This window comes from Bufo bufo, chromosome 1 (genome assembly GCF_905171765.1).
Source record: "Bufo bufo chromosome 1, aBufBuf1.1, whole genome shotgun sequence".
Taxonomy (NCBI): Eukaryota; Metazoa; Chordata; class Amphibia; order Anura; family Bufonidae; genus Bufo; species Bufo bufo.
This window is the reverse complement of record NC_053389.1, coordinates 229431717-229459235: the sequence shown is the minus strand read 5'-3', so window position 1 is coordinate 229459235 and position 27519 is coordinate 229431717. Positions and strand designations below refer to the sequence as shown.

The window sequence follows — 27519 nt, the reverse complement described above, 5'->3', positions numbered from 1 at the left end:
ATTGTCGCATGGTGTGAATTACCACCAACACCGCAAGGTGACTTTTTGTTTGATTATGACTGCTTGTTTTATCACTTGCCTAAAGTGTGAATAAAACACTGAACTGTTTAATCCAAAGAACTTGTTGTTGCCTCTATACTGCGTCCGCTAATCCTGTCTACCAAAGCGAAACACCACAATATATACATGTCATGTACCAGGGTCTCTATATTACACATATACACGCCACATACCAGGGCCTCTATATGACGCATACACATGTCATGTACCAGGGTCTTTATATTACACATACACGTGTCATGTACCAGGTGCTGCATATTACACAAACACGTAATTTACCTGGGTCTCTATATTACACATATAAACATACGTGTCATGTATCAGGGTCTCTATATTACACATACATTAAATGTATCAGGGAATCTGTATTACACATACACGTCATATATCGAGGTCTCTATATTACACATATACATTTAATGTATCAGGGGCTGTATATGACACATACTCGTCATGTACCAGGGTCTCTATATCATGTGTCATGTATCAGAGGTTCTGTATTACACATGTCATGTATCAGGGGCTCTATATTCCACGTGTCATTTATTGGGGTCTCTATATTACACATACACATGTTATGTATCTGGGTCCCTATATTACATATCATGTATCAGGGGCTCTATATTACACATATACATGTATCAGGGGCTCTATATTACACATATACATGTATCAGGGGCCCTATATTACATGTCGTGTATCTGGGGCTCTATATTACACATATACATGTATCAGGGGCCCTATATTACATGTCGTGTATCTGGGGCTCTATATTACATGTCATGTATCAGGGCTCTGTATTACACATATACATGTATCAGGGGCTCTATATTACACATATACATGTATCAGGGGCCCTATATTACATGTCGTGTATCTGGGGCTCTATATTACATGTCATGTATCAGGGCTCTGTATTATATGTAATGTATGTCTCTATATTACACATACATGTATCAGGGGCTCTATATTATATGTAATGTATCAGGTCTCTATATTACATGTCTATCAGGGCTCTATACACATACACGTGTCATGTACTAGGGTTTCTGTTACAGATAAAGTTTGGCATGTTCAACCACAAAAACTTTTGTGTCTCCCCCAGTGTTACTTAGCCCCGCCCCTCATTCCACACCATGGGCTCCACCCCCAGGACGCTCGGTTGTTCACACAACCAATGCTGTAAGACTGCTGACCAATTAGAAGGCAGGACACTGCCGGGTGTGGTTGTTAGGAGCAGGCTGGTTGCTAAGGGACTGGACTCGGGATTCTAACGGGGAAAGAAGCTGCGAAATGGACTCCAGTGGAGACTGGGCAACCGGAGCCAGGTACAGCGGCGATAGGGGACTTCTGTCATCACCTCACCCTGCTCTAATACACAGACCCCCATCATCATCACCTCACCCTGTTCTAATACACAGACCCCCATCATCACCTCACCCTGCTCTAATACACAGACCCCCCTCATCATCACCTCACCCTGCTCTAATACACAGACCCCCCTCATCATCACCTCACCCTGCTCTAATACACAGACCCCCCTCATCATCACCTCACCCTGCTCTAATACACAGACCCCCCTCATCATCACCTCACCCTGCTCTAATACACAGACCCCCCTCATCATCACCTCACCCTGCTCTAATACACAGACCCCCCATCATCATCATCACCTCACTCTGCTCTAATACACAGACCCCCCTCATCATCACCTCACCCTGCTCTAATACACAGACCCCCCTCATCATCACCTCACCCTGCTCTAATACACAGACCCCCATCATCATCACCTCACCCTGCTCTAATACACATACGTTACTATCTTTGTTTCCAGTATTCTGGATGATGAGAATGCCAGGCTCCGCCAGCTCAAGCTGCACAACCAGGTATGGGTGCTGGGGTGGCGCGGGGTGTGATAAATCTCCATCTGATTGCGGTATATTTTGTCCACTTCCGTTTCCTTATCTCTGTTCTGGCGAGCAGCGTGTCTGGTGCCCGAGGAAGGGTTTTCGATTAGATCTAGAACTGTGATAATCTCATACAATTTGTTCTGCCAGAAATTAACCCTGTGTGAGCTGGTCTCTGTCCTCCATAATATAGACAGTGTTTATTGTGTGTAGCGGGCCCTTCTGGAGCAGAAACAGAGGAGGAAGAGGCAGGAGGCCCACATGGTACAGCCAAACCAAGAGTCCAGAGGACGGCGTGGAAGAGCCAAGAAGAGCGAGGAGCAAGCCCCCCTAATGCAGTGTCAGACCCCCCGATCTGCGCCCTCAGATGTCGTTTTACATGGTGAGACACATTAAGTCCTTTAGCTGAAGTATTGGGTCCACTTTGACGGTGATAGGGTAGATAACACTAGGGATGTCCCGATACCATTTTTTTAAGACTGAGTACGAGTACCGATACTTTTATTTAAGTACTCACCGATACCAATTACCGATACTAATTTTAACAATAAAATACACACACATGTATTTTCTGACCACTGACCAACCAAAAGGCCCAAAAACAGAACTATAACATTCCAAGGAGACGTTATACTGTATGGGGGCAGCCACAAGGAGACGTTATACTGTATGGGGGCAGCCACAAGGAGACGTTATACTGTATGGGGGCAGCTACAAGGAGACGTTATACTGTATGGGGGCAGCCGCAAGGAGACGTTACACTGTATGGGGGCAGCCACAAGGAGACGTTATACTGTATGGGGGGCAGCCACAAGGAGGCGTTATACTGTATGGGGGCAGCCACAAGGAGACGTTATACTGTATGGGGGCAGCCACAAGGAGACGTTATACTGTATGGGGGCAGCCACAAGGAGAAGTTATACTGTATGGGGGCAGCCACAAGGAGACGTTATACTGTATGGGGGGCAGCCACAAGGAGACGTTATACTGTATGGGGGCAGCCACAAGGAGACGTTATACTGTATGGGGGGCAGCCACAAGGAGGCGTTATACTGTATGGGGGCAGCCACAAGGAGACGTTATACTGTATGGGGGCAGCTACAAGGAGACATTATACTCTATGGGGGCAGCCACAAGGAGACGTTATACTGTATGGGGGCAGCCACAAGGAGACGTTACACTGTATGGGGGCAGCCACAAGGAGACGTTATACTGTATGGGGGCAGCCACAAGAAGACGTTACACTGTATGGGGGCAGCCACAAGGAGACGTTATACTGTATGGGGCAGCCACAAGGAGACGTTACACTGTATGGGGGCAGCCACAAGGAGACGTTATACTGTATGGGGGCAGCCACAAGGAGACGTTATACTGTATGGGGGCAGCCACAAGGAGACGTTATACTGTATGGGGGCAGCCACAAGGAGACGTTATACTGTATGGGGGCAGCTACAAGGAGACGTTATACTGTATGGGGGCAGCCACAAGGAGACGTTATACTGTATGGGGGCAGCCACAAGGAGACGTTATACTGTATGGGGCGCAGCCACAAGGAGACATTATACTGTATGGGACGGCCACAAGGAGACGTTACACTGTATGGGGGCAGCCACAAGGAGACGTTATACTGTATGGGGGCAGCCACAAGGAGACATTATACTGTATGGGACGGCCACAAGGAGACGTTATACTGTATGGGGGCAGCCACAAGGAGACGTTATACTGTATGGGGGCCACAAGGAGACGTTACACTGTATGGGGGCAGCCACAAGGAAACGCTACTGTAAGGAGTCAGGACAACAATTTTTTAAGCCCCCCTCCTCAGTATAATAGTCTTGTGGCCATCATACAGTAATGTATATTTCTTCTTGCCCTAATGCCTGCTTTTAGAGATCAATGTGCAGCTTGCAGGCAGGAAGGGAAGGACCAGGGCCATAGAAGACAGACACTATCACCTTTAGAGGGACTCGCTCCTGGCAAACACAGCTCTGCTGCAGTGAATGCAGTGGAGCAGACTGTGATGTAATTATAGTTATTGCAGGAGACGTTATACTGTATGGGGGGCAGCCACAAGGAGACGTTATATGGTATGGGGGGCAGCCACAAGGAGACGTTATACTGTATGGGGGCAGCCACAAGGAGAGGTTATACGGTATGGGGGCAGCTACAAGGAGACGTTATACTGTATGGGGGGCAGCCACAAGGAGACGTTATACTGTATGGGGGGCCACAAGGAGACGTTATACTGTATGGGGGGCCACAAGGAGACGTTATACTGTATGGGGGGCCACAAGGAGACGTTATACTGTATGGGGGGCAGCCACAAGGAGACGTTATACTGTATGGGGGGCCACAAGGAGACGTTATACTGTATGGGGGGCCACAAGGAGACGTTACACTGTATGGGGGCAGCCACAAGGAGACGTTATACTGTATGGGGGGCAGCCACAAGGAGACGTTATACTGTATGGGGGGCCACAAGGAGACGTTATACTGTATGGGGGGCAGCCACAAGGAGACGTTATACTGTATGGGGGCAGCCACAAGGAGACGTTATACTGTATGGGGGGCAGCCACAAGGAGACGTTATACTGTATGGGGGGCAGCCACAAGGAGACGTTATACTGTATGGGGGGCAGCCACAAGGAGACGTTATACTGTATGGGGGGCAGCCACAAGGAGACGTTATACTGTATGGGGGGCAGCCACAAGGAGACGTTATACTGTATGGGGGGCAGCCACAAGGAGACGTTATACTGTATGGGGGGCAGCCACAAGGAGACGTTATACGGTATGGGGGCAGCCACAAGGAGACGTTATACGGTATGGGGGCAGCCACAAGGAGATGTTATACGGTATGGGGGCAGCCACAAGGAGACGTTATACTGTATGGGGGCAGCCACAAGGAGACGTTATACGGTATGGGGGGCAGCCACAAGGAGACGTTATACGGTATGGGGGGCAGCCACAAGGAGACGTTATACTGTATGGGGGCAGCCACAAGGAGACGTTATACTGTATGGGGGCAGCCACAAGGAGACGTTATACTGTATGGGGGGCAGCCACAAGGAGGCGTTATACTGTATGGGGGCAGCCACAAGGAGACGTTATACTGTATGGGGGCAGCTACAAGGAGACATTATACTCTATGGGGGCAGCCACAAGGAGACGTTATACTGTATGGGGGCAGCCACAAGGAGACGTTACACTGTATGGGGGCAGCCACAAGGAGACGTTATACTGTATGGGGGCAGCCACAAGAAGACGTTACACTGTATGGGGGCAGCCACAAGGAGACGTTATACTGTATGGGGCAGCCACAAGGAGACGTTACACTGTATGGGGGCAGCCACAAGGAGACGTTATACTGTATGGGGGCAGCCACAAGGAGACGTTATACTGTATGGGGGCAGCCACAAGGAGACGTTATACTGTATGGGGGCAGCTACAAGGAGACGTTATACTGTATGGGGGCAGCTACAAGGAGACGTTATACTGTATGGGGGCAGCCACAAGGAGACGTTATACTGTATGGGGGCAGCCACAAGGAGACGTTATACTGTATGGGGCGCAGCCACAAGGAGACATTATACTGTATGGGACGGCCACAAGGAGACGTTACACTGTATGGGGGCAGCCACAAGGAGACGTTATACTGTATGGGGGCAGCCACAAGGAGACATTATACTGTATGGGGGCAGCCACAAGGAGACGTTATACTGTATGGGGGCAGCCACAAGGAGACGTTATACTGTATGGGGGCCACAAGGAGACGTTACACTGTATGGGGGCAGCCACAAGGAAACGCTACTGTAAGGAGTCAGGACAACAATTTTTTAAGCCCCCCTCCTCAGTATAATAGTCTTGTGGCCATCATACAGTAATGTATATTTCTTCTTGCCCTAATGCCTGCTTTTAGAGATCAATGTGCAGCTTGCAGGCAGGAAGGGAAGGACCAGGGCCATAGAAGACAGACACTATCACCTTTAGAGGGACTCGCTCCTGGCAAACACAGCTCTGCTGCAGTGAATGCAGTGGAGCAGACTGTGATGTAATTATAGTTATTGCAGGAGACGTTATACTGTATGGGGGGCAGCCACAAGGAGACGTTATATGGTATGGGGGGCAGCCACAAGGAGACGTTATACTGTATGGGGGCAGCCACAAGGAGAGGTTATACGGTATGGGGGCAGCTACAAGGAGACGTTATACTGTATGGGGGGCAGCCACAAGTAGACGTTATACTGTATGGGGGGCCACAAGGAGACGTTATACTGTATGGGGGGCCACAAGGAGACGTTATACTGTATGGGGGGCCACAAGGAGACGTTATACTGTATGGGGGGCAGCCACAAGGAGACGTTATACTGTATGGGGGGCCACAAGGAGACGTTATACTGTATGGGGGGCCACAAGGAGACGTTACACTGTATGGGGGCAGCCACAAGGAGACGTTATACTGTATGGGGGGCAGCCACAAGGAGACGTTATACTGTATGGGGGGCCACAAGGAGACGTTATACTGTATGGGGGGCAGCCACAAGGAGACGTTATACTGTATGGGGGCAGCCACAAGGAGACGTTATACTGTATGGGGGGCAGCCACAAGGAGACGTTATACTGTATGGGGGGCAGCCACAAGGAGACGTTATACTGTATGGGGGGCAGCCACAAGGAGACGTTATACTGTATGGGGGGCAGCCACAAGGAGACGTTATACTGTATGGGGGGCAGCCACAAGGAGACGTTATACTGTATGGGGGGCAGCCACAAGGAGACGTTATACTGTATGGGGGGCAGCCACAAGGAGACGTTATACGGTATGGGGGCAGCCACAAGGAGACGTTATACGGTATGGGGGCAGCCACAAGGAGATGTTATACGGTATGGGGGCAGCCACAAGGAGACGTTATACTGTATGGGGGCAGCCACAAGGAGACGTTATACGGTATGGGGGGCAGCCACAAGGAGACGTTATACTGTATGGGGGCAGCCACAAGGAGACGTTATACGGTATGGGGGGCAGCCACAAGGAGACGTTATACTGTATGGGGGCAGCCACAAGGAGACGTTATACTGTATGGGGGGCAGCCACAAGGAGACGTTATACTGTATGGGGGGCAGCCACAAGGAGACGTTATACTGTATGGGGGGCAGCCACAAGGAGACGTTATACTGTATGGGGGGCCACAAGGAGATGTTATACTGTATGGGGGGCAGCCACAAGGAGACGTTATACTGTATGGGGGGCAGCCACAAGGAGACGTTATACTGTATGGGGGGCAGCCACAAGGAGACGTTATACTGTATGGGGGGCAGCCACAAGGAGACGTTATACTGTATGGGGGGCAGCCACAAGGAGACGTTATACGGTATGGGGGCAGCCACAAGGAGACGTTATACGGTATGGGGGCAGCCACAAGGAGATGTTATACGGTATGGGGGCAGCCACAAGGAGACGTTATACTGTATGGGGGCAGCCACAAGGAGACGTTATACTGTATGGGGGGCAGCCACAAGGAGACGTTATACTGTATGGGGGCAGCCACAAGGAGACGTTATACTGTATGGGGGGCAGCCACAAGGAGACGTTATACTGTATGGGGGGCAGCCACAAGGAGACGTTATACTGTATGGGGGGCAGCCACAAGGAGACGTTATACTGTATGGGGGGCCACAAGGAGATGTTATACTGTATGGGGGGCAGCCACAAGGAGACGTTATACTGTATGGGGGGCAGCCACAAGGAGACGTTATACTGTATGGGGGGCAGCCACAAGGAGACGTTATACTGTATGGGGGGCAGCCACAAGAAGACGTTATACTGTATGGGGGGCAGCCACAAGGAGACGTTATACGGTATGGGGGCAGCCACAAGGAGACATTATACGGTATGGGGGCAGCCACAAGGAGACGTTATACTGTATGGGGGCAGCCACAAGGAGACGTTATACTGTATGGGGGGCAGCCACAAGGAGACGTTATACTGTATGGGGCGGCCACAAGGAAACGCTACTGTAAGGAGTCAGCACAAGGACCAGGGCCATAGAAGACAGACACTATCTCCTTTAGAGGGACTCGCTCCTGGCAAACACAGCTCTGCTGCAGTGAATGCAGTGGAGCAGACTGTGATGTAATTATAGTTCTTGCAGGGACTCAGAGAATCGTCTGAGAGTTTATTAGTTAAAACGAATCAAATGAGTCACAGACTGTGTCACCCCAGACTTCCTGCTCTGCTACATGCACCCTGTACACACACAGCTCCACTACATGCTATGCTAATAATGCAAATGCCCGGTATCGGTCGTATCGGTATCGGGACATCCCTAGATAACACACAAGTAGCAGACTCTAAAATCACCTCACATATGTCTGCCTACCTACTCAACTCATGAGGCTACAACTCCCAGCATGTCCTTAGATCTCTGGACTTTCATGCACCTCTCTCTCAGCAACTTAAGGGGGTTGTGCCAATATTTAAACTGTGCATAGGTGATAATTGTCTGACAAGGGGGCACCGACTTCTAGGACCAACAGTGATAATGAGAATGGGGGTCCTGCCCCCCCAATATGAATGGAGCTGCTGTTGATGGCAACGGCTTAGGAATGGAGCAGCCGCCATCAGCAGAGAGTGTCAGCTGTAACTTACACTCTGCAGCAACATTCGAAATCGGTGCTGGCACGGATCTCCGCTGTTTAACCCCTTAGCTGCTGCAGTGAGTCACCACCTGTGGAATCCATGAGGTTAATGGAGGGAGGGGGCTCCCTCTCTCCTCCATTGGGCCACTGCCCTGCAGGGCTTATTTTTTGCGGGACAAGTTGTACTTTCTAATGGCACCATTTACGGTTGCATACCATATGGTAGGAAGCGGGAAAAAAAATTCCAAATGGGGTAGAATTGGGAAAAAACGCAATTCTGATACATATACGGCGGAGTTCCTTAAGGGGCTAAATAAATAAAAAATTCCCCATATCCATTCATTTATGAGTGATTAAAAAATGTAATAAACTACACACAATTGGTATCGCCGTGTCCGTAATGACCTGATCTATAAAAGGATCATGGTACTAATCCCAAGTGGTGAACGCCGTGAAAAAAGAAAAAAAACTATGGCGGCATTGCTGGGTTTTTTCACCTCACCTCCCAATTTTTTTTTTTTTTATAAAAAGTGTATTCCAAAATGATTTCAATAAAAACTACATCCCGTCCTGCAAAAAACAAGCCCTCACACAGCTACATCGGTGAAATAATAAAAATTTTATGGATGTTAGTTATAGTTATATGGCGACGCAAAATATAATTTATTTTTAATACAAAAGTAATTTGATGCTGAAAAGCTAGCAAAGCATAAAACAACTATATAAATTTGGTATCGCTATAACCGTATAAACCCACAGAATAAAATGATGATATCATATTTACCGCATGATAAACCCCATAAAAAAACACTGAGAGAATTGTAATTTTTGCCCACCCCACATCCTAAAAAATGGTATTAAAAACAATCAAAAAGTAATTTGTACTTCAAAATGGTACAAAAAAATAACTACAGCTTCTCCTGCAACAAACAAATCCTCGCACAGCTCAGTCAACAAAAAATAAAAAAGTTATGGCCCCTAAAAACAATTTCAGCAAATTCCATGTTAGAAAATCCTGATGCAGCTCCTTCTCTTCTGAACGCTTCCGTGTCCACAAACAGCAGTTTACGACGACATATGGGCTGTTGCTGTATTCAGTAGAAAATGTATAACAAATTGTGGGGTGCATTTTCTCCTGTTGTGCCTTGTGAAAATGAAACATTTGGGGCTGAAGCAACATTTTATAGGAACTAAAATGTAATTTTATATTTTTCACAGCCAAGTGTTTTTAAATTCTATGAAACGCTTGTTGGGTCAAACCATTCACTTCACCACTAGATTTATTCCTTAACCACCTCCGGACCGCCTAACGCAGATTCGCGTTCCGGAGGTGGCAGCCCTGCGCACAATCACGCATATACGCGTCATCTCGCGAGACGCGAGATTTCCTGTGAACGCGCGCACACAGGCACGGAAGGTAAGAGAGTTGATCTCCAGCCTGCCAGCGGCGATCGTTCGCTGGCAGGCTGGAGATGTGTTTTTTTTTAACCCCTAACAGGTATATTAGACGCTGTTTTGATAACAGCGTCTAATATACCTGCTACCTGTGTCCTCTGGTGGTCCCCTTTGTTTGGATCGACCACCAGAGGACACAGGTAGCTCAGTAATATGTTGCACCAAGCACCACTACACTACACCCCCCCCCCTGTCACTTATTAACCCCTTATTCACCCTTGATCACCCCATATAGACTCCCTGATCACCCCCCTGTCATTGATAACCCCCTGTAAGGCTGCATTCAGAGGTCCGTATGAATTTTACGGATCCACTGATAGATGGATCGGATCCGCAAAACACATACGGACGTCTGAATGCAGCCTTACAGGGGAGTGATCAATGACGGAGGTGATCACCCCATATAGACTCCCTGATCACCCCCCTGTCATTGATAACCCCCTATAAGGCTCCATTCAGAGGTCCGTATGAATTTTACGGATCCACTGATAGATGGATCGGATCCGCAAAACACATACGGACGTCTGAATGCAGCCTTACAGGGGAGTGATTAATGACGGAGGTGATCACCCCATATAGACTCCCTGTTAACCCCCCTGTCATTGATCAACCCCCTGTAAAGCTCCATTCAGATGTCCGCATGATTTTTACGGATCCACTGATAGATGGATCGGATCCGCAAAACGCATACGGACGTCTGAATGGAGCCTTACAGGGGCGTGATCAATGACTGTGGTGATCACCCCATATAGACTCCCTGATCACCCCCCTGTCATTGATTACACCCCTGTCATTGATCAACCCCCTGTAAAGCTCCATTCAGATGTCCGCATGATTTTTACGGATCCACTGATAGATGGATCGGATCCGCAAAACGCATCCGGACGTCTGAATGAAGCCTTACAGGGGCGTGATCAATGACTGTGGTGATCACCCCCCTGTCATTGATCAACCCCCTGTAAAGCTCCATTCAGATGTCCGCATGATTTTTACGGATCCACTGATAGATGGATCGGATCCGCAAAACACATACAGGCGTCTCCCTGGAGCCTTCCAGGGGGGGTGATCACCCCATATAGACTCCCTGATCACCCCCATGTCATTGATCACCCCCCTGTCAGGCTGCATTCAGATGTCCGTATGATTTTTACGGATCCACGGATACATGGATCGGATCCGCAAGACACATACGCAAAATTTATATATGGATCTCGTTTTTTTTGCAAAATTTTACAACTGAAAGTGAAAAATGTCATTTTTTTGCAAAAAAATCGTTAAATTTCGATTAATAACAAAAAAAGTAAAAATGTCAGCAGCAATGAAATACCACCAAATGAAAGCTCTATTAGTGAGAAGAAAAGGAGGTAAAATTCATTTGGGTGGTAAGTTGCGTGACCGAGCAATAAACGGTGAAAGTAGTGTAGGTCAGAAGTGTAAAAAGTGGCCTGGTCTTTCAGGGTGTTTAAGCACTGGGGGCTGAGGTGGTTAAAGGGTGTATTTTCAAAATGGGGTCACTTTTTGGGTTTCCTTTCAAGCGTACCCCAGGGTCTCTTCAAATGTGACATGGCACCCGAAAACCATTCCAGCAAAATCTGCCCTCCAAAAAACAATATTGCGCTCCTTTCCTTCTACGCCCTGCCAAGTACCAATGAAGAGATTCACGACCACATATGGGGTGTTTCTGTAAACTGCAGAATCAGGGTTATAAATACTGAGGTTTGTTTTTCCGTTAACCCTTGCTGTGCTACAGGAAAATGGATTTAAATGGAAAATGTGCACAAAAAATGAAATTTTAAAATGTCACCTCCATTTTGCTTTAATTCCTGTGGAACACCTAACTTGAGGGGTGTAGTTCTTAAAATGCGGTCATATTTGAGTGGTTTCTACTATGTAAGCTCCTTAAAGTCACTTCAGAACTGAATTGGTCCTTAAAAACACGGTTTTAAAAATTTCAAAAATGGATTCCAGAATTTTAAACCTTCTAACATCCTAAAAAAATTTAATTTACAAAATGATGCCAACATAAAGTAGACATATGGGGAATAGGGATGTCCCGATACCAGTATCGGTATCGGGACCGATACCGGGCATTTGCACGAGTACATGTACTCGTGCAAATGTCCCCGATACCACTGCCGATACCTGTGCGCCGCTTCTATGTGTCCGTCCGCAGCCCCTGCATCTCCCACAGCTAACAGCTTCACAGGCAGCAGCAGGCAGTGTAATTGGAGCCTAGAGTGGAAGCTAGGCCCGCCCCTCCCCGCCCTCCAACCAATCAGAGGCAGCCAGCACTGACTCACAGCACAGGGAGCGTAGTGCAGGGACTCAGAGAATCGTCTGACAGTTTATTAGTTAAAAGAATCCAATGACTCAGAGACCGTGTCACCGAGTCCCTGCCCGGCTTCCTGCTCTGCGGCTCCCTGTAAGTCCGTCCGGGGGAAGGGGGGGCATTATTAGCATAGCACGTAGTGGAGCTGTGTGTGTACAGGGTGCATGTAGCAGAGCAGGAAGTCTGGGGTGACACAGTCTGTGACTCATTTGATTCGTTTTAACTAATAAACTCTCAGACGATTCTCTGAGTCCCTGCAATAACTATAATTACATCACAGTCTGCTCCACTGCATTCACTGCAGCAGAGCTGTGTTTGCCAGGAGCGAGTCCCTCTAAAGGTGATAGTGTCTGTCTTCTATGGCCCTGGTCCTTCCCTTCCTGCCTGCAAGCTGCACATTGATCTCTAAAAGCAGGCATTAGGGCAAGAAGAAATATACATTACTGTATGATGGCCACAAGACTATTATACTGAGGAGGGGGGGCTTCAAAAATTGTTTTCCTGACTCCTTACAGTAGCGTCTCCTTGCGGCTGCCCCCATACAGTGTAACGTCTCCTTGTGGCTGCCCCCATACAGTATAACGTCTCCTTGTGGCTGCCCCCATACAGTGTAACGTCTCCTTGTGGCTGCCCCATACAGTATAACGTCTCCTTGTGGCCCCCATACAGTATAATAGTGGCTGCCCCATACAGTATAACGTCTCCTTGTGGCTGCCCCCATACAGTATAACGTCTCCTTGTGGCTGCCCCCATACAGTATAATGTCTCCTTGTGGCTGCCCCCATACAGTATAACGTCTCCTTGTGGCTGCCCCCATACAGTATAACGTCTCCTTGTGGCTGCCCCCATACAGTATAACGTCTCCTTGTGGCTGCCCCCATACAGTATAACGTCTCCTTGTGGCCGTCCCATACAGTATAACGTCTCCTTGTGGCTGCCCCCATACAGTATAACGTCTCCTTGTGGCTGCCCCCATACAGTATAACGTCTCCTTGTGGCCGTCCCATACAGTATAATGTCTCCTTGTGGCTGCCCCTCATACAGTATAACGCCTCCTTGTGGCTGCCCCCCATACAGTATAACGTCTCCTTGTGGCTGCCCCCATACAGTATAACGTCTCCTTGTGGCTGCCCCCATACAGTATAACGTCTCCTTGTGGCTGCCCCCATACAGTGTAACGGCTCCTTGTGGCCCTCATACAGTATAACGTCTCCTTGTGGCTGCCCCCATACAGTATAACGTCTCCTTGTGGCCGCCCCATACAGTATAACGTCTCCTTGTGGCTGCCCCATACAGTATAACGTCTCCTTGTGGCCGCCCCATACAGTATAACGTTTCCTTGTGGCTGCCCCCCATACAGTATAACGTCTCCTTGTGGCTGCCCCCATACAGTATAATGTCTCCTTGTGGCTGCCCCCCATACCGTATAACGTCTCCTTGTGGCTGCCCCCATACAGTATAATGTCTCCTTGTGGCTGCCCCCCATACCGTATAACGTCTCCTTGTGGCTGCCCCCATACAGTATAACGTCTCTTTGTGGCCCCCATACAGTATAATGTCTCCTTGGAATGTTATAGTTCTGTTTTTGGGCCTTTTGGTTGGTCAGTGGTCAGAAAATACATGTGTGTGTATTTTATTGTTAAAATTAGTATCGGTAATTGGTATCGGTGAGTACTTAAATAAAAGTATCGGTACTCGTACTCAGTCTTAAAAAAATGGTATCGGGACATCCCTAATGGGGAATGTTAATTAATAACTATTTTGCAAGGACTCACTATTTGTTTTAAAATCAGAGAAATTCAAATTTAGAAAATTGCAAATTTTTCAAAATTTGGGATTTTTTTAGACATAAAGTTAAAATATATCAACTAGGGCTGCAGCTATCGACTATTTTTGTAATAGAGTATTCTGTTGATTAATCCAATAATTAATTAAGTACAAGTAATAACAAACCCCCCCCTCCCCCATGCCTTCAGCTCCTCCCCCCCCATGCCATTAGGCCCCCCCCTTCAGTGCTATCAGGCTGCCTTCCCCCAGTGCCACACTGACGATGTGTCAGGAGGACATTGCAGCGCAGTGCAGGCCGGCGGGTGACCACGGAGCGGTGAGTAATAGCAAGCGCTTCACTCACGCTCTGTGGTCACATTGAGGATTTTTTTGTGTCCAGTTACTCAATTCAATTAAGTAATCCTTTCAGCCCTGACGTACCATGTCAGGGCTGAAATGTGACGTACCATGTGATGACCGGAGTGACGTCATCACAGGTCCTTCATCAAAGGAGACACAAGGAGATGCCGGGCTACGGGAGCAAGTGGATTAAGGTGAGTTAAATGATTTTTTTATTTTTTTTTAACCCCTCCAGTGCTATTTTACTTTGCATTCTGTATTCAGAATGCTATTATTTTCCCTTATGACCATGTTATAATGGGAAATAATAATGATCGGGTCTCCATCCCGATCGTCTCCTAGCAACCGTGTGTGAAAATCGCACCGCATCCGCACTTGCTTGCGGATGCTTGCGATTTTCACGCAACCCTATTCACTTCTATGGGGCCTGCGTTGCGTGAAAAATGCAGAATATAGAACATGCTACGATTTTCACGCAACGCATAAGTGATGCGTGAAAATCACCGCTCATGTGAACAGCCCCATAGAAATGAATGGGTCCGGATTCAGTGCGGGTGCAATGCGTTCACCTCCCGCATTGCACCTGCGCGGAAAACTCGCCCGTGTGAAAGAGGCCTTAGAATCACTTTGATCAGTTCCCAGATAAAGTGACACATGTCAGATTTGAAAAATGGGGCTCCGGCATTTGATCCAAACTGGCTTTTGCTTGAAGGGGTCAATATTGGACATGTCACTTCTTGGACATTGCAAGTGACTTCCAGTAGATGGCAGCACACTACAGGAAGATAATGCTCGTTATAGGCATATTATTGGTGGCTGATTCCTCACCGAAATCCATACCAATGCTAAATATGCATCCCGTGAGTTTTCACATGCACTGACAATATGCAGATGTGACGTGTAAACATTAAGGGTCCATTCACACGTCTGTAGAATGGGTCCGGATCCGTTCCGCAACTTTGCGGATCGAATCCGGACCCATTCATTCTCTATGGGGCCGGAAGAGATGCGGACAGCACACAGTGTGCTGTCCGCATCCGCATTTCCGGAGCACGGCCCCGATCTTCTGGTCCACGGCTCCGGAAAAAAATAGAACATGTCCTACAAGAATAGGCAGTTCTATGGGGGTGCCGTCCAGGTGTATTGCGGATCCGCAATACAATATGGACGTGTGAATGGACCCTAAGTGATTAGAAAATAAAAAAAAACGCCCTAAATAAAATAAAGTACGTTTTTTTTTATTTTGTACATTATTATTTTTTATTATTAAATAGAATTTAAAACAATCTTCACATAATTCATATCATCCCAAAATATAATCTCTTTGCATTATCCCGCATACAGCAAAAAAAAATTAAGTGCCAGAGTTGATGCTGTTTTTTCTTTTTCTCTTCGCTGTTCATCCCATTTAAAAAAAAAAAAAATAGAAAAAGTCATAAACAGACCAAAATAATGGTACCAATGAAAACATCATGCCTTTCTGCGAAGAACAAGCCTCGTTCAGTTCCATAGCTGGAAAAGTTATGGGTGTTAGATTGCAGCGACACAGAAACAAATTAATTCTTAAAATAAGGAAAAAGTTGGAAAAAAAAAAATCTAAAATACTATATAAACTTGGTATCACTGGAATCATAACAACCCGTAAAGTTAACATATTACTTAATACTGCATGGTGAACACTGTAAAAGAAATTCTCAAAAAACAATTATTTTTTCTGCCCTTCCCCCCCCCAAATTTTTTTTTTGTTATTCTGTACATTATATGTTCTCCAAAATAGTACAACTAAAAAAAAATACAACTCTTCCCACAAAAAAACAAGTTCTCATACAGCTACTTAAGTGGAAAGAAAAATGTTATTGCTCTCGAACACAGTAATGGGGAAAAATGAAAAAAGATTTCTGCCACATGTACCAGATTTACACTTACAGCGGCTGCTTGTTCAGTATCTTCTGCTCTATACATACACTGATAACACATTGTAATCTGCAGGAATAGATGGCCCAGCTGCGTTTCTCAGTTCTGAGAGCCAGGATCTGGAATATAAAATTCATATTCTATCAGTGGGAGAAACCTGCCCTGATGACATTACATCAGACAATTCCAGGCCCAACTCCAACGAGGTGAATGGCCGATCTGGATCAACTCAGGGCAAGCCCTCTTCTCCCTCAAAAGAATGGAAAGGCAAATCTCGAATACCTGAGACAAAACCCCAGTCGCCTTCTAGCAAAACTCAAAGCACTTTAAAAGAAGTAAAGACCTATACTGCTCCCCCCACCGAATCTATAACCAAACCTGGCTCTGAAGAGGACGAAGAGGCCCCTACAAAGCGAGATGTGTCCAAACGTGACCTTCAAGAAATGCTGCAGGAGAGGGGTGAGTGTTCTTGCACATGCACGTTACTAAATATGATAGAAGAATTGATTATAATATACTTTAAGGCCTCTTTCACACGGGCATCGCGTGTGAGGGCCGGATGGGATGTGGGTGCGTTGCGGGAAAATGCGCGATTTCTCCCCGCAAGTGCAAAGCGTTTTAATGTGTTTTGCATACGCACTTTAACAGAAGTTCGGGTTTGGGATCGGTGTTCTGTAGATTTTATTATTTTCCCTTATAACATGGTTATAAGGGAAAATAATAGCATTCTTAATACAGAATGCATAGTACAATAGTGATGGAGGGGTTAAAATAATAATAATTTAACTCACCTCATCCACTTGTTCGCGCATCCCGGCTTCTCTTCTTTCTTCTTCTTTGATGCCCAGGAGGAAAAGGACCTGTGGTGACGTCACTGCGCTCATCACATGGTCCATCACATGATCCATCACCATGGATCATCTCCTAGCAACCACGCGTGAAAATCGCACTGCATTCATACTTGCTTGCAGATGCTTGCGATTTTCACGCAGCCCCATTCACTTCTAAGGGACCTGAGTTGCGTGAAAAACGCACAATATAAAGCATGCTGCAATTTTCACGCAACGCACAAGTGATGCGTGAAATTCACCGCTCATGTGCACAGCCCTATAGAAATGAATGGGTCCAGATTCAGTGTGGGTGCAATGCGTTCACCCGCGCGGAAATCTCACCCGTGTTAAAGAGGCCTAACATTACTTATCCTGTACTGATCCTGAGTTACCTCCTGTATTATACTCCAGAGCTGCACTCCCTATTCTGCTGGTGCAGTCACTGTGTACATACATTACTTATCCTGTACTGATCCTGAGTTACATTCTGTATTATACTCCAGAGCTGCACTCACTATTCTGCTGGTGGAGTCACTGTGTACATACATTACTTATCCTGTACTGATCCTGAGTTACATCCTGTATTATACTCCAGAGCTGCACTCACTATTCAGCTGGTGGAGTCACTGTGTACATACATTACTTATCCTGTACTGATCCTGAGTTACAGCCTGTATTATACTCCAGAGCTGCACTCACTATTCAGCTGGTGGAGTCACTGTGTACATACATTACTTATCCTGTACTGATCCTGAGTTACATCCTGTATTATACTCCAGAGCTGTACTCACTATTCTGCTGGTGGAGTCACTGTGTACATACATTACTTATCCTGTACTGATCCTGAGTTACATCCTGTATTATACTCCAGAGCAGCACTCACTATTCTGCTGGTGGAGTCACTGTGTACATACATTACTTATCCTGTACTGATCCTGAGTTACATCCTGTATTATACTCCAGAGCAGCACTCACTATTCTGCTGGTGGAGTCACTGTGTACATACATTACTTATTCTGTACTGATCCTGAGTTACATTCTGTATTATTCTCCAGAGCTGCACTCGCTATTCTGCTGGTTGTTATTGGAAACAGTCAGCAAGCTTATAATTAGACACACCCCTAATAGGTTAACTTAGGAGCAGTTCATTTTTCCAACATCAGATTTGTGTACCAACTGCAGTGTAAATACTCTGCAGACACTGAACAAGCAGGGAAAGCTGGGAGAAGGTTACATGACCCTACCTCTGTAGGCCTGTGTTTTGGTAGGGAGACTGTAAGTTCTAGACGAGGGAGCAGCCATGAATGACTTGCTATATAATATTCTGACACTACAGGCATTTCAGACAGTCTTAACTTTGATGAAGAATCTTCAGACGAGGGGGAGACGGAGTCTGGGAGCACTCGGCCTGGATCTTCCTCCAGCAAAAAATCCCTTACAGTGAGTTTTGGACTGGAGTGTGGCTATTGATCAGCTGATGCCCTTGCTCCATTAACAGTTTCTTCCTGTTTAAACAGGACTCTGCCTCTGCAGACACTGCTCCAGCAGCACCATCTGGAGATCCAGTGGATGTGGGAGACCTAAAGGAGTTTGCTGTACGTTCAGCACCTCGTGGTGTCACTATAAGGTGTCGAATTAGCCGTGACAAGAAGGGGATGGACCGTGGCCTGTATCCAACCTATTACATGCACCTGGAGAGAGAGGACAACCGGAAAGTACGTAAAGTATAGTCACAAGAGTAAAGGGAGTCCGTCAGCAATTTTGTACATGCCGAATGCTGACAGTGCTAAGTAGGGACCGGGGAGAGCAGGACAAATATACCCTTTGTTTATTATCAGGAGTAGTGTGAATGTGAAGTTTTATTTTGGCCCGGAAAAAAGAAAAATGAAAACCCACAAATAATGCTCTAGACCAGGGATGCTCAACCTGCGGCCCTCCAGCTGTTGCAAAACTACAACTACCAGCATGCCCTAATAGCTGTAGGCTGTCCAGGCATGCTAGGAGTTGTAGTTTTGCAACAGCTAGAGGGCCGCAGGTTGAGAATCACTGCTCTAGACCAACAACTGAAAAAAACAACATATAAGAGGGACATACCTAAGATAACTCGGAGACACAAAGGTACCACATAATTTTATAGCACATGTGGTACCTGCCGGCTTTTCCCTCAGCAAAACCAAAAATAAGGTCTCTGGACTAATCCTGGGGCCAGCAACAAAGAGGTAACAGCATGCAATTGAGATAATGATAAAATATACCGACCACAGTGAAGACCTGAACTGCATAATTATAATTTATCTGTATTTTTTAAGACTGTAAAAAAATGCCAGAATTACTGCATTTGCTTATTTGCCACCTAAAAAAAAAAGTGTTATGTTCCCCAAAATGATACCAATGCAAACTACAAGTTCAAGTTGTCCTGCATAATTCAACCTCTTACACAGCGCCGTAGAAAGAAAAAAAAAAGGGGGCATTTATTGTGCAAAAGTAGTAAAAAACAAAACAAAAAAAAAAACTCTATGTATTTGGTATTGTTGTAATCATACTGACCCAGAGAATAAAGTTATGATGTTATGTATGCCGAAAAAGGAACATAACATAAAAATCTCAGTGGCCGTATTGCTGTTAATCAGTAGGCTATGTGTACCCCAAAATGGCACCAATAAAAAACACAACTTGTCCAGAAAAAAAAAAAAGCCCTCATATGACTACATCAATACAAAAATAAAAAAGTTATATTTCTTGGAAGGCGACGATCAAAAAATGAAAAAAGTTGCTTGGTCCAGAAGAAACTCATCCTCCTTCCTAAATAGATTGCACACAGGATCATAGTACAATACAGTGGGGATCACAGATCCATCCCACATCATGTGATCATGTGATGTGTATAGTTGGTAGGGAGAAAGGCTACAACAAAATGGCGTGTCACTCCTCACATAATCATATATTGTGGTGTATCCGGAGAAATCAGACACATATACATCGTGTCACTCTTCACATAGTCATATATTGTGGTGTATCCAGAGAAAGCAGACACATATACATCGTGTCACTCCTCACATAGTCATATATAGTGGTGTATCCTGAGAAAGCAGACACATATACATCGTCTCACTCCTCACATAGTCATATATTGTGGTGTATCCAGAGAAAGCAGACACATGTACAGTACAGACCAAAAGTTTGGACACACCTTCTCATTCAAAGAGTTTTCTTTATTTTTATGACTATGAAGGCATCAAAACTATGAATTAACACATGTGGAATTATATACATAACAAACAAGTGTGAAACAACTGAAAATATGTCATATTCTAGGTTCTTCAAAGTAGCCACCTTTTGCTTTGATTACTGCTTTGCACACTCTTGGCATTCTCTTGATGAGCTTCAAGAGGTAGTCACCTGAAATGGTCTTCCAACAGTCTTGAAGGAGTTCCCAGAGATGCTTAGCACTTGTTGGCCCTTTTGCCTTCACTCTGCGGTCCAGCTCAACCCAAACCATCTCGATTGGGTTCAGGTCCGGTGACTGTGGAGGCCAGGTCATCTGGCGCAGCACCCCATCACTCTCCTTCATGGTCAAATAGCCCTTACTTTCAAAGTTTTCCCAATTTTTCGGCTGACTGACTGACCTTCATTTCTTAAAGTAATGATGGCCACTCGTTTTTCTTTACTTAGCTGCTTTTTTCTTGCCATAATACAAATTCGAACAGTCTATTCAGTAGGACTATCAGCTGTGTATCCACCTGACTTCTCCTCAACGCAACTGATGATCCCAACCCCATTTATAAGGCAAGAAATCCCACTTATTAAACCTGACAGGGCACACCTGTGAAGTGAAAACCATTTCAGGGGACTACCTCTTGAAGCTCATCAAGAGAATGCCAAGAGTGTGCAAAGCAGTAATCAAAGCAAAAGGTGGTTACTTTGAAGAACCTAGAATATGACATATTTTCTGTTGTTTCACACTTGTTTGTTATGTATATAATTCCACATGTGTTAATTCATAGTTTTGATGCCTTTAGTGTGAATCTACAATTTTCATAGTCATGAAAAAAAAGAAAACTCTTTGAATGAGAAGGTGTGTCCAAACTTTTGGTCTGTACTGTACATCGTGTCACTCCTCACACAGTCACATATTGTGGTGTATCCGGAGAAAGCAGACACATATACATCGTCTCACTCCTCACATAGTCATATATTGTGGTGTATCCGGAGAAAGCAGACACATATACATCGTCTCATTCCTCACATAGTCATATATTGTGGTGTATCCGGAGAAAGCAGACACATATACATCGTCTCACTCCTCACATAGTCATATATTGTGGTGTATCCGGAGAAAGCAGACACATACATCGTCTCATTCCTCACATAGTCATATATTGTGGTGTATCCGGAGAAAGCAGACACATATACATCGTCTCAGTCCTCACACAGTCACATATTGTGGTGTATCCGGAGAAAGCAGACACATATACATCGTCTCACTCCTCACATAGTCATATATTGTGGTGTATCCGGAGAAAGCAGACACATATACATCGTCTCACTCCTCACATAGTCACATATTGTGGTGTATCCGGAGAAAGCAGACACATATACATCGTCTCACTCCTCACATAGTCATATATTGTGGTGTATCCGGAGAAAGCAGACACATATACATCGTCTCACTCCTCACATAATCATATATTGTGGTGTATTCTGAGAAAGCAGACACATATACATCGTCTCACTCCTCACATAATCATATATTGTGGTGTATTCTGAGAAAGCAGACACATATACATCGTCTCACTCCTCACATAATCATATATTGTGGTGTATCCGGAGAAAGCAGACACATATACATCGTCTCACTCCTCACATAGTCATATATTGTGGTGTATCCGGAGAAAGCAGACACATATACATCGTCTCACTCCTCACATAGTCATATATTGTGGTGTATTCTGAGAAAGCAGACACATATACATCGTCTCACTCCTCACATAGTCATATATTGTGGTGTATTCTGAGAAAGCAGACACATATACATCGTCTCACTCCTCACATAATCATATATTGTGGTGTATCCGGAGAAATCAGACACATATACATCGTCTCACTCCTCACATAGTCATATATTGTGGTGTATTCTGAGAAAGCAGACACATACATCGTCTCATTCCTCACATAGTCATATATTGTGGTGTATTCTGAGAAAGCAGACACATATACATCGTCTCACTCCTCACATAGTCATATATTGTGGTGTATTCTGAGAAAGCAGACACATATACATCGTCTCACTCCTCACATAATCATATATTGTGGTGTATCCGGAGAAATCAGACACATATACATCGTCTCACTCCTCACATAGTCATATATTGTGGTGTATCCGGAGAAAGCAGACACATATACATCGTCTCATTCCTCACATAGTCATATATTGTGGTGTATTCTGAGAAAGCAGACACATATACATTGTGTCACTCCTCACATAGTCATATATTGTGGTGTATCCGGAGAAAGCAGACACATATACATCGTCTCACTCCTCACATAGTCATATATTGTGGTGTATTCTGAGAAAGCAGACACATATACATATTCAAAATGAACTATTTGATGCTGGCCCCAGGATTAGTCCAGAAACCCTATTTTTGGTAAAGCTGTTGGCATGGGCGTAGCTATAGGGGAATCAGCTGCTTTGGGGCCCGAAGCTCAGAAGGGGCCCACCCAGGAGGAGGACTAAAATATTTTAGTGTCAGGGGCCCCCTCAACAGTATTATACAATGACATTACATACAGTGATAATGTAGGAAACGGACGGAGCGGCTGCTGGGCCTCGTCCGAGAGAGTTATCTTGACTAGCCACAGGAGGGGGGGGGGTCGCGAAGAAGTTTCTTGGGGCGGGCCCATTCAGAAATGTGGAGCCCAGTCATTTCTAGTTACGCCACTGGCTGTGGGAATAGCCAGCAGGTACCATATGTGCTATAATATTATGTGGTACCTTTGTGACACTGTGTTATTTTAGGCATGTCCTTCTTTCATGCTGCATTAAGTGTATTTTATCTACTTATGTAATAAAGTCATGATTTTCTTTACGGCTTGTTGGTCTGGTACGTTATCTGTGGGTTTTCTGTTAATAGACGCAGCACGAGGTGTTCACTTCAAAGGCCCTTATGTGTATAGTGATTTTATTTTTTCCTGCAAAACCAGTAAGGATTTGTCTCACCCACCTACCTCTAACTTATAGGTTTTCCTTCTTGCTGGTCGAAAGAGGAAAAAAAGCAAAACCTCCAACTACCTGATCTCCATCGACCCCACTGACATGTCTCGGGAAGGCGGCAGCTTTATAGGGAAACTCAGGTATGTACGGAGGTCAGATATAACCCAGGAACCAAATCCCAATCGGGCCTGACCGCAGAGTACCTAGTAGTTTGCCTGTCAGTTTTACATTATAGGATTACTATGTATTACAAAGCATTATGTAAATGCAATCAACGGATCACAGGTTCTAGTCTCCGAGGGGGCGCATAAAAAATGTTAAAGGGTTATTGTCATTTCAGTTTATAATTGAGTCATAGCTTTCCAATATATGAATCATTTTTGGCTGGGGAAGCAGTAAATTTACCATTTTTTATATATATATATATATATATATATATATATATATATATATATATATATATATAATCTCTTCACAAGAGTTGCATAGAAGTCAGAGTGCCGGTGAGCATAGTCATCAGTTACAGAGGTGGCCATCTTCTATGTGGTGATTTGCTGGTTGCAGAGCATTCTGTTGCTGAGATTTCCTGTGATCAGCACTTATCACCGGGGTCTACAGGAGAAATTAGGTCTAAACCAGGCATCCTTAAACTGCGGCCCTCCAGCTGTTCCAAAACTACAACTCCCAGCACGCCCGAACAGCCTACAGGTATCAGCCTACAGCAGGACATTGTGGGAGTTGTAGTTTTACAACAGCGGGAGGGCCGCAGTTTGAGAATGCCTGGTCTAAACCCTTCACCCCAACAGGGTTACCTAGCGGTCACTTATGATATGATAAAGCTACGTTGGTATCTTTTGTAACTGACACTTTTTTGTCTTATTTTTAACCTTTTCTTGTACTCATTCTGGTAGATCCAACCTGATGGGGACCAAGTTCACGGTGTATGACAGCGGAGAGAATCCAGCCAAGGCTCCGGGGTTAGCGGACAGCAGTAGCGTTCGGCAAGAGCTGGCGGCGGTTTGTTACGTATGTCGCGTGCGGCCGTAGTATCCTGGTTATTGTCCGCGTAACCATTTGTTTCAGAATTTACCTCCAGTGTCCTCTCATCCAACAGGAGACCAATGTGCTGGGCTTCAAAGGGCCGAGGAAGATGTCCGTATTAATACCAGGAATGAATATCAACCATGAACGCATTCCCTTCCAGCCACAGAATGTGAGTTCTTTAACTGTTTCACTGCCAGGGGTTTCAGGACAATTTTCACACTTGCTTCCGATTGCTGCTGTGGGAGAAACTAATTTGGCAGGTCTGCAGTGTCCTCAAATAGGGGGTAAATTCATTGTGCTGCCAGAGTTTATCTTTAAGGGCCAGTTGGCATGGAGTTTTTTGGCGCGTTTCTGCCTCAAAATCATCTCCAAAAAAACAGCCTCCCATTCATTTCAATGGGAAGCAGCACTTGCATTGTGGGAAAAAAGAAGCAGCAATGCCCTATCTTGGGGCAGAATTTGAGCAGAATCTCCTATTTAAATGAATAGGAGGCGTCAAAAAAACTGCTCCATACGTGTCCACACATTTTTTGCTCTTTTTCTGTATGGATCCATGCCAAAAAACACAAGCTTAAAAACGCAACTTGGTATTGAAGTAAACGCCTATTGTTTAAAAGAAAAAAAAAAAAAAGCGTAAAAAACCACATCAAAAACGTGCGGAAAAAAATTATTTGTAGATGGATTTTCAAAATCCGTCATGTAAACTTACACTTAAAGGGGTTTTCAGAGATTAGTAAAAAAAGGATCTGTGCTTATACCAGAAACAGCGCCACCATAGGCTGCGTGAGGTATTACAGTTCTGCCCTATTCACATGAATGAGCCTAGCCACAAGGAGAAGAGTGGAGGCGTGTTTTGAAATAATGCAGACCTTCAGGACCAGCCTATATTAGACCTTAGAGGGGACCTAAGCCTTTACTGAAATCACAGACGTTGCAGCGGCTTCCGCTTTCATGGACTCTGCTCTGCTTATTCAGAGTATACGGGATCTTTACTCCGAATGCTGGAAAAGCCAAGCAGAGCAATGAAAGCTGGAGGTGCAGAACGCTCTGAGAAGCACCGCTGCACCTGCTGTGATTTCCGTAAAGGTTTAGGTTCCCTTTAAAGAGGACTTGTCACCTCTCCTGTCTGTATTAGACAATACTTGTATTTCCTATGTAATAATGATTTTGGAGCAACTCTATGGCCCACATTTACTAATGCGAGTGCACCTTGATTTCGAATTGCACCAAAATGTGGTACAGTTTGGTGTGTTTAGCTTTAGAGATCTGTTCTTAGTCTGAAAAGGGGCATGCATTACCGAAAAGGTTTTGTGGCCTGATACCAAGCATTTTGTGCCACATGAATGGCCAATGAATAGTTATAGAGTCAGAGAAAAGTGTCCATCCCTGCACCACATCCATCATCCAGCCTGAGCCCCTTTGATAAATCTGCTGCAGGTCTGGACAGTCTGTCTACAGGCCCATTTACAGTGTTTGTTCCTGATAATTCCCTTCTTGTCAGAGGAAGTGAGAGCTGCATATATTTGCAGCAATCATCTTGTCTGTAAGGGGGACGAGTGATCGTTACTGCGATCTCTGTCCCCTTAGAGAATAATTTTTTTCAACGCAGTACATCCCTGTAGATGTCTGGATCAGCAATGCTTTCCCCTGACAAGCGCTTGCTCTTTCGTTGGGCGATCGGTGGGACTTTTACACAAGGCAATTATTGGGAGTAAGCATTCGTATAAACATTAGTAAGTCTGCCACTATGTTGTTCTATTCCTCAGTTATTGCTACTATAAATGTATACATAAAAATTGAACGTTTATGTTGCAGGGTCCCCTTCCCTCTGTTAAACTCTTGCCGCAGTTGCTATTAACCGCAGCATCTAAGGGGTTAAACGCTCGGGATCAGAGTTAGCTCTGTTCTCGGTTGTTGCAGCAGGATTGCTGCAGATGGTGCGGGCACAGATCGTGAAGGTGTTACACAACACTGAGATCTCCTTGTGTTGCAGGAGTCGGAGAGTCTTCTGTCCAGGTGGCAGACCAAGAATCAGGAGAATATCATTGAGCTGCACAATAAAGCTCCAGTGTGGAACGACGACACGCAGTCCTACGTGCTGAACTTTCATGGGCGCGTGACACATGCCTCCGTCAAGAACTTCCAGATCGTACACGACAATGACCGTGAGTCTCTCACTGCCGGCCCTGTCACTTGTGTCTCAGTCTCTGCTCTTGTCTGATTTGTGTCTCTTCTCTCCATTCCCAGCTGAGTACATTGTCATGCAGTTTGGCCGTGTGGCGGAGGACCTCTTCACCCTGGACTACAGCTACCCACTGTGCGCCCTGCAGGCTTTCTCTGTTGCTCTCTCTAGTTTTGACAGCAAGCTGGCATGTGAGTGAGAGGGAAGAGCCCAGCCGTGTGTATGTGCCTGCTGCCAAGCAATGCATTAAACCTGTAACGCTTTGCGTCTGAGACAGGAGGAGCCACTGTGCCTTTTCACCATCCCAAATACGCAGCAGTTCTGGAGGCTGTCCCCCTGTCTGTCTGCTACTCGTACTGTGTATGTAATCAATGTTCTGCTCATGGAAACCGCATGCAGATTGTGGACTATGAGACTGTTCCTTACATGTAATGTACAGTACTGTGTATAGTGCCTGCTACCTTATATTAGCTTTGAGTGCAGTGCTGTGTATAGCGGCTGCTGCCTCATATTCAGCCTTCTGTTCAGCCTCATGTACAGTACTGTGTATAGTGGCTGCTGTCTTATATTCAGCCTTTTTTACAGCGTTGTGCATAGTCACTGCAGCCTTATATTAAGTGTCATGTATAGTGGCTGCAGCCTTATATTCAGCCTTGTGTACAGCGCTGTGTATAGTGGCTGCTGCCTCATATTCAGCCTTGTGTACAGCGCTGTATATAGCGGCTGCTGCCTCATATTCAGCCTTGTGTACAGTGCTGTGTATAGCGGCTGCTGCCTTGTGTACAGTGCTGTGTATAGCGGCTGCTGCCTCATATTCA

At 45.6% G+C, this 27519-nt stretch overlaps 1 protein-coding gene across 1 annotated transcript; it reads left to right on the top strand.

The window, feature by feature from the left end:
- Positions 1-1275: 1275 nt before the first annotated feature.
- TULP3 (TUB like protein 3) lies at positions 1276-27215 on the top strand. Its single transcript, XM_040436181.1, has 11 exons — positions 1276-1388; positions 1895-1946; positions 2181-2349; positions 16507-16890; positions 18598-18701; positions 18779-18976; positions 23503-23615; positions 24387-24501; positions 24590-24688; positions 26513-26684; positions 26767-27215. Exons 1-11 carry the CDS (start codon positions 1354-1356, stop codon positions 26898-26900), a joined length of 1575 nt encoding a protein of 524 aa, XP_040292115.1. The 5' UTR covers positions 1276-1353; the 3' UTR covers positions 26901-27215.
- Positions 27216-27519: the final 304 nt, after the last annotated feature.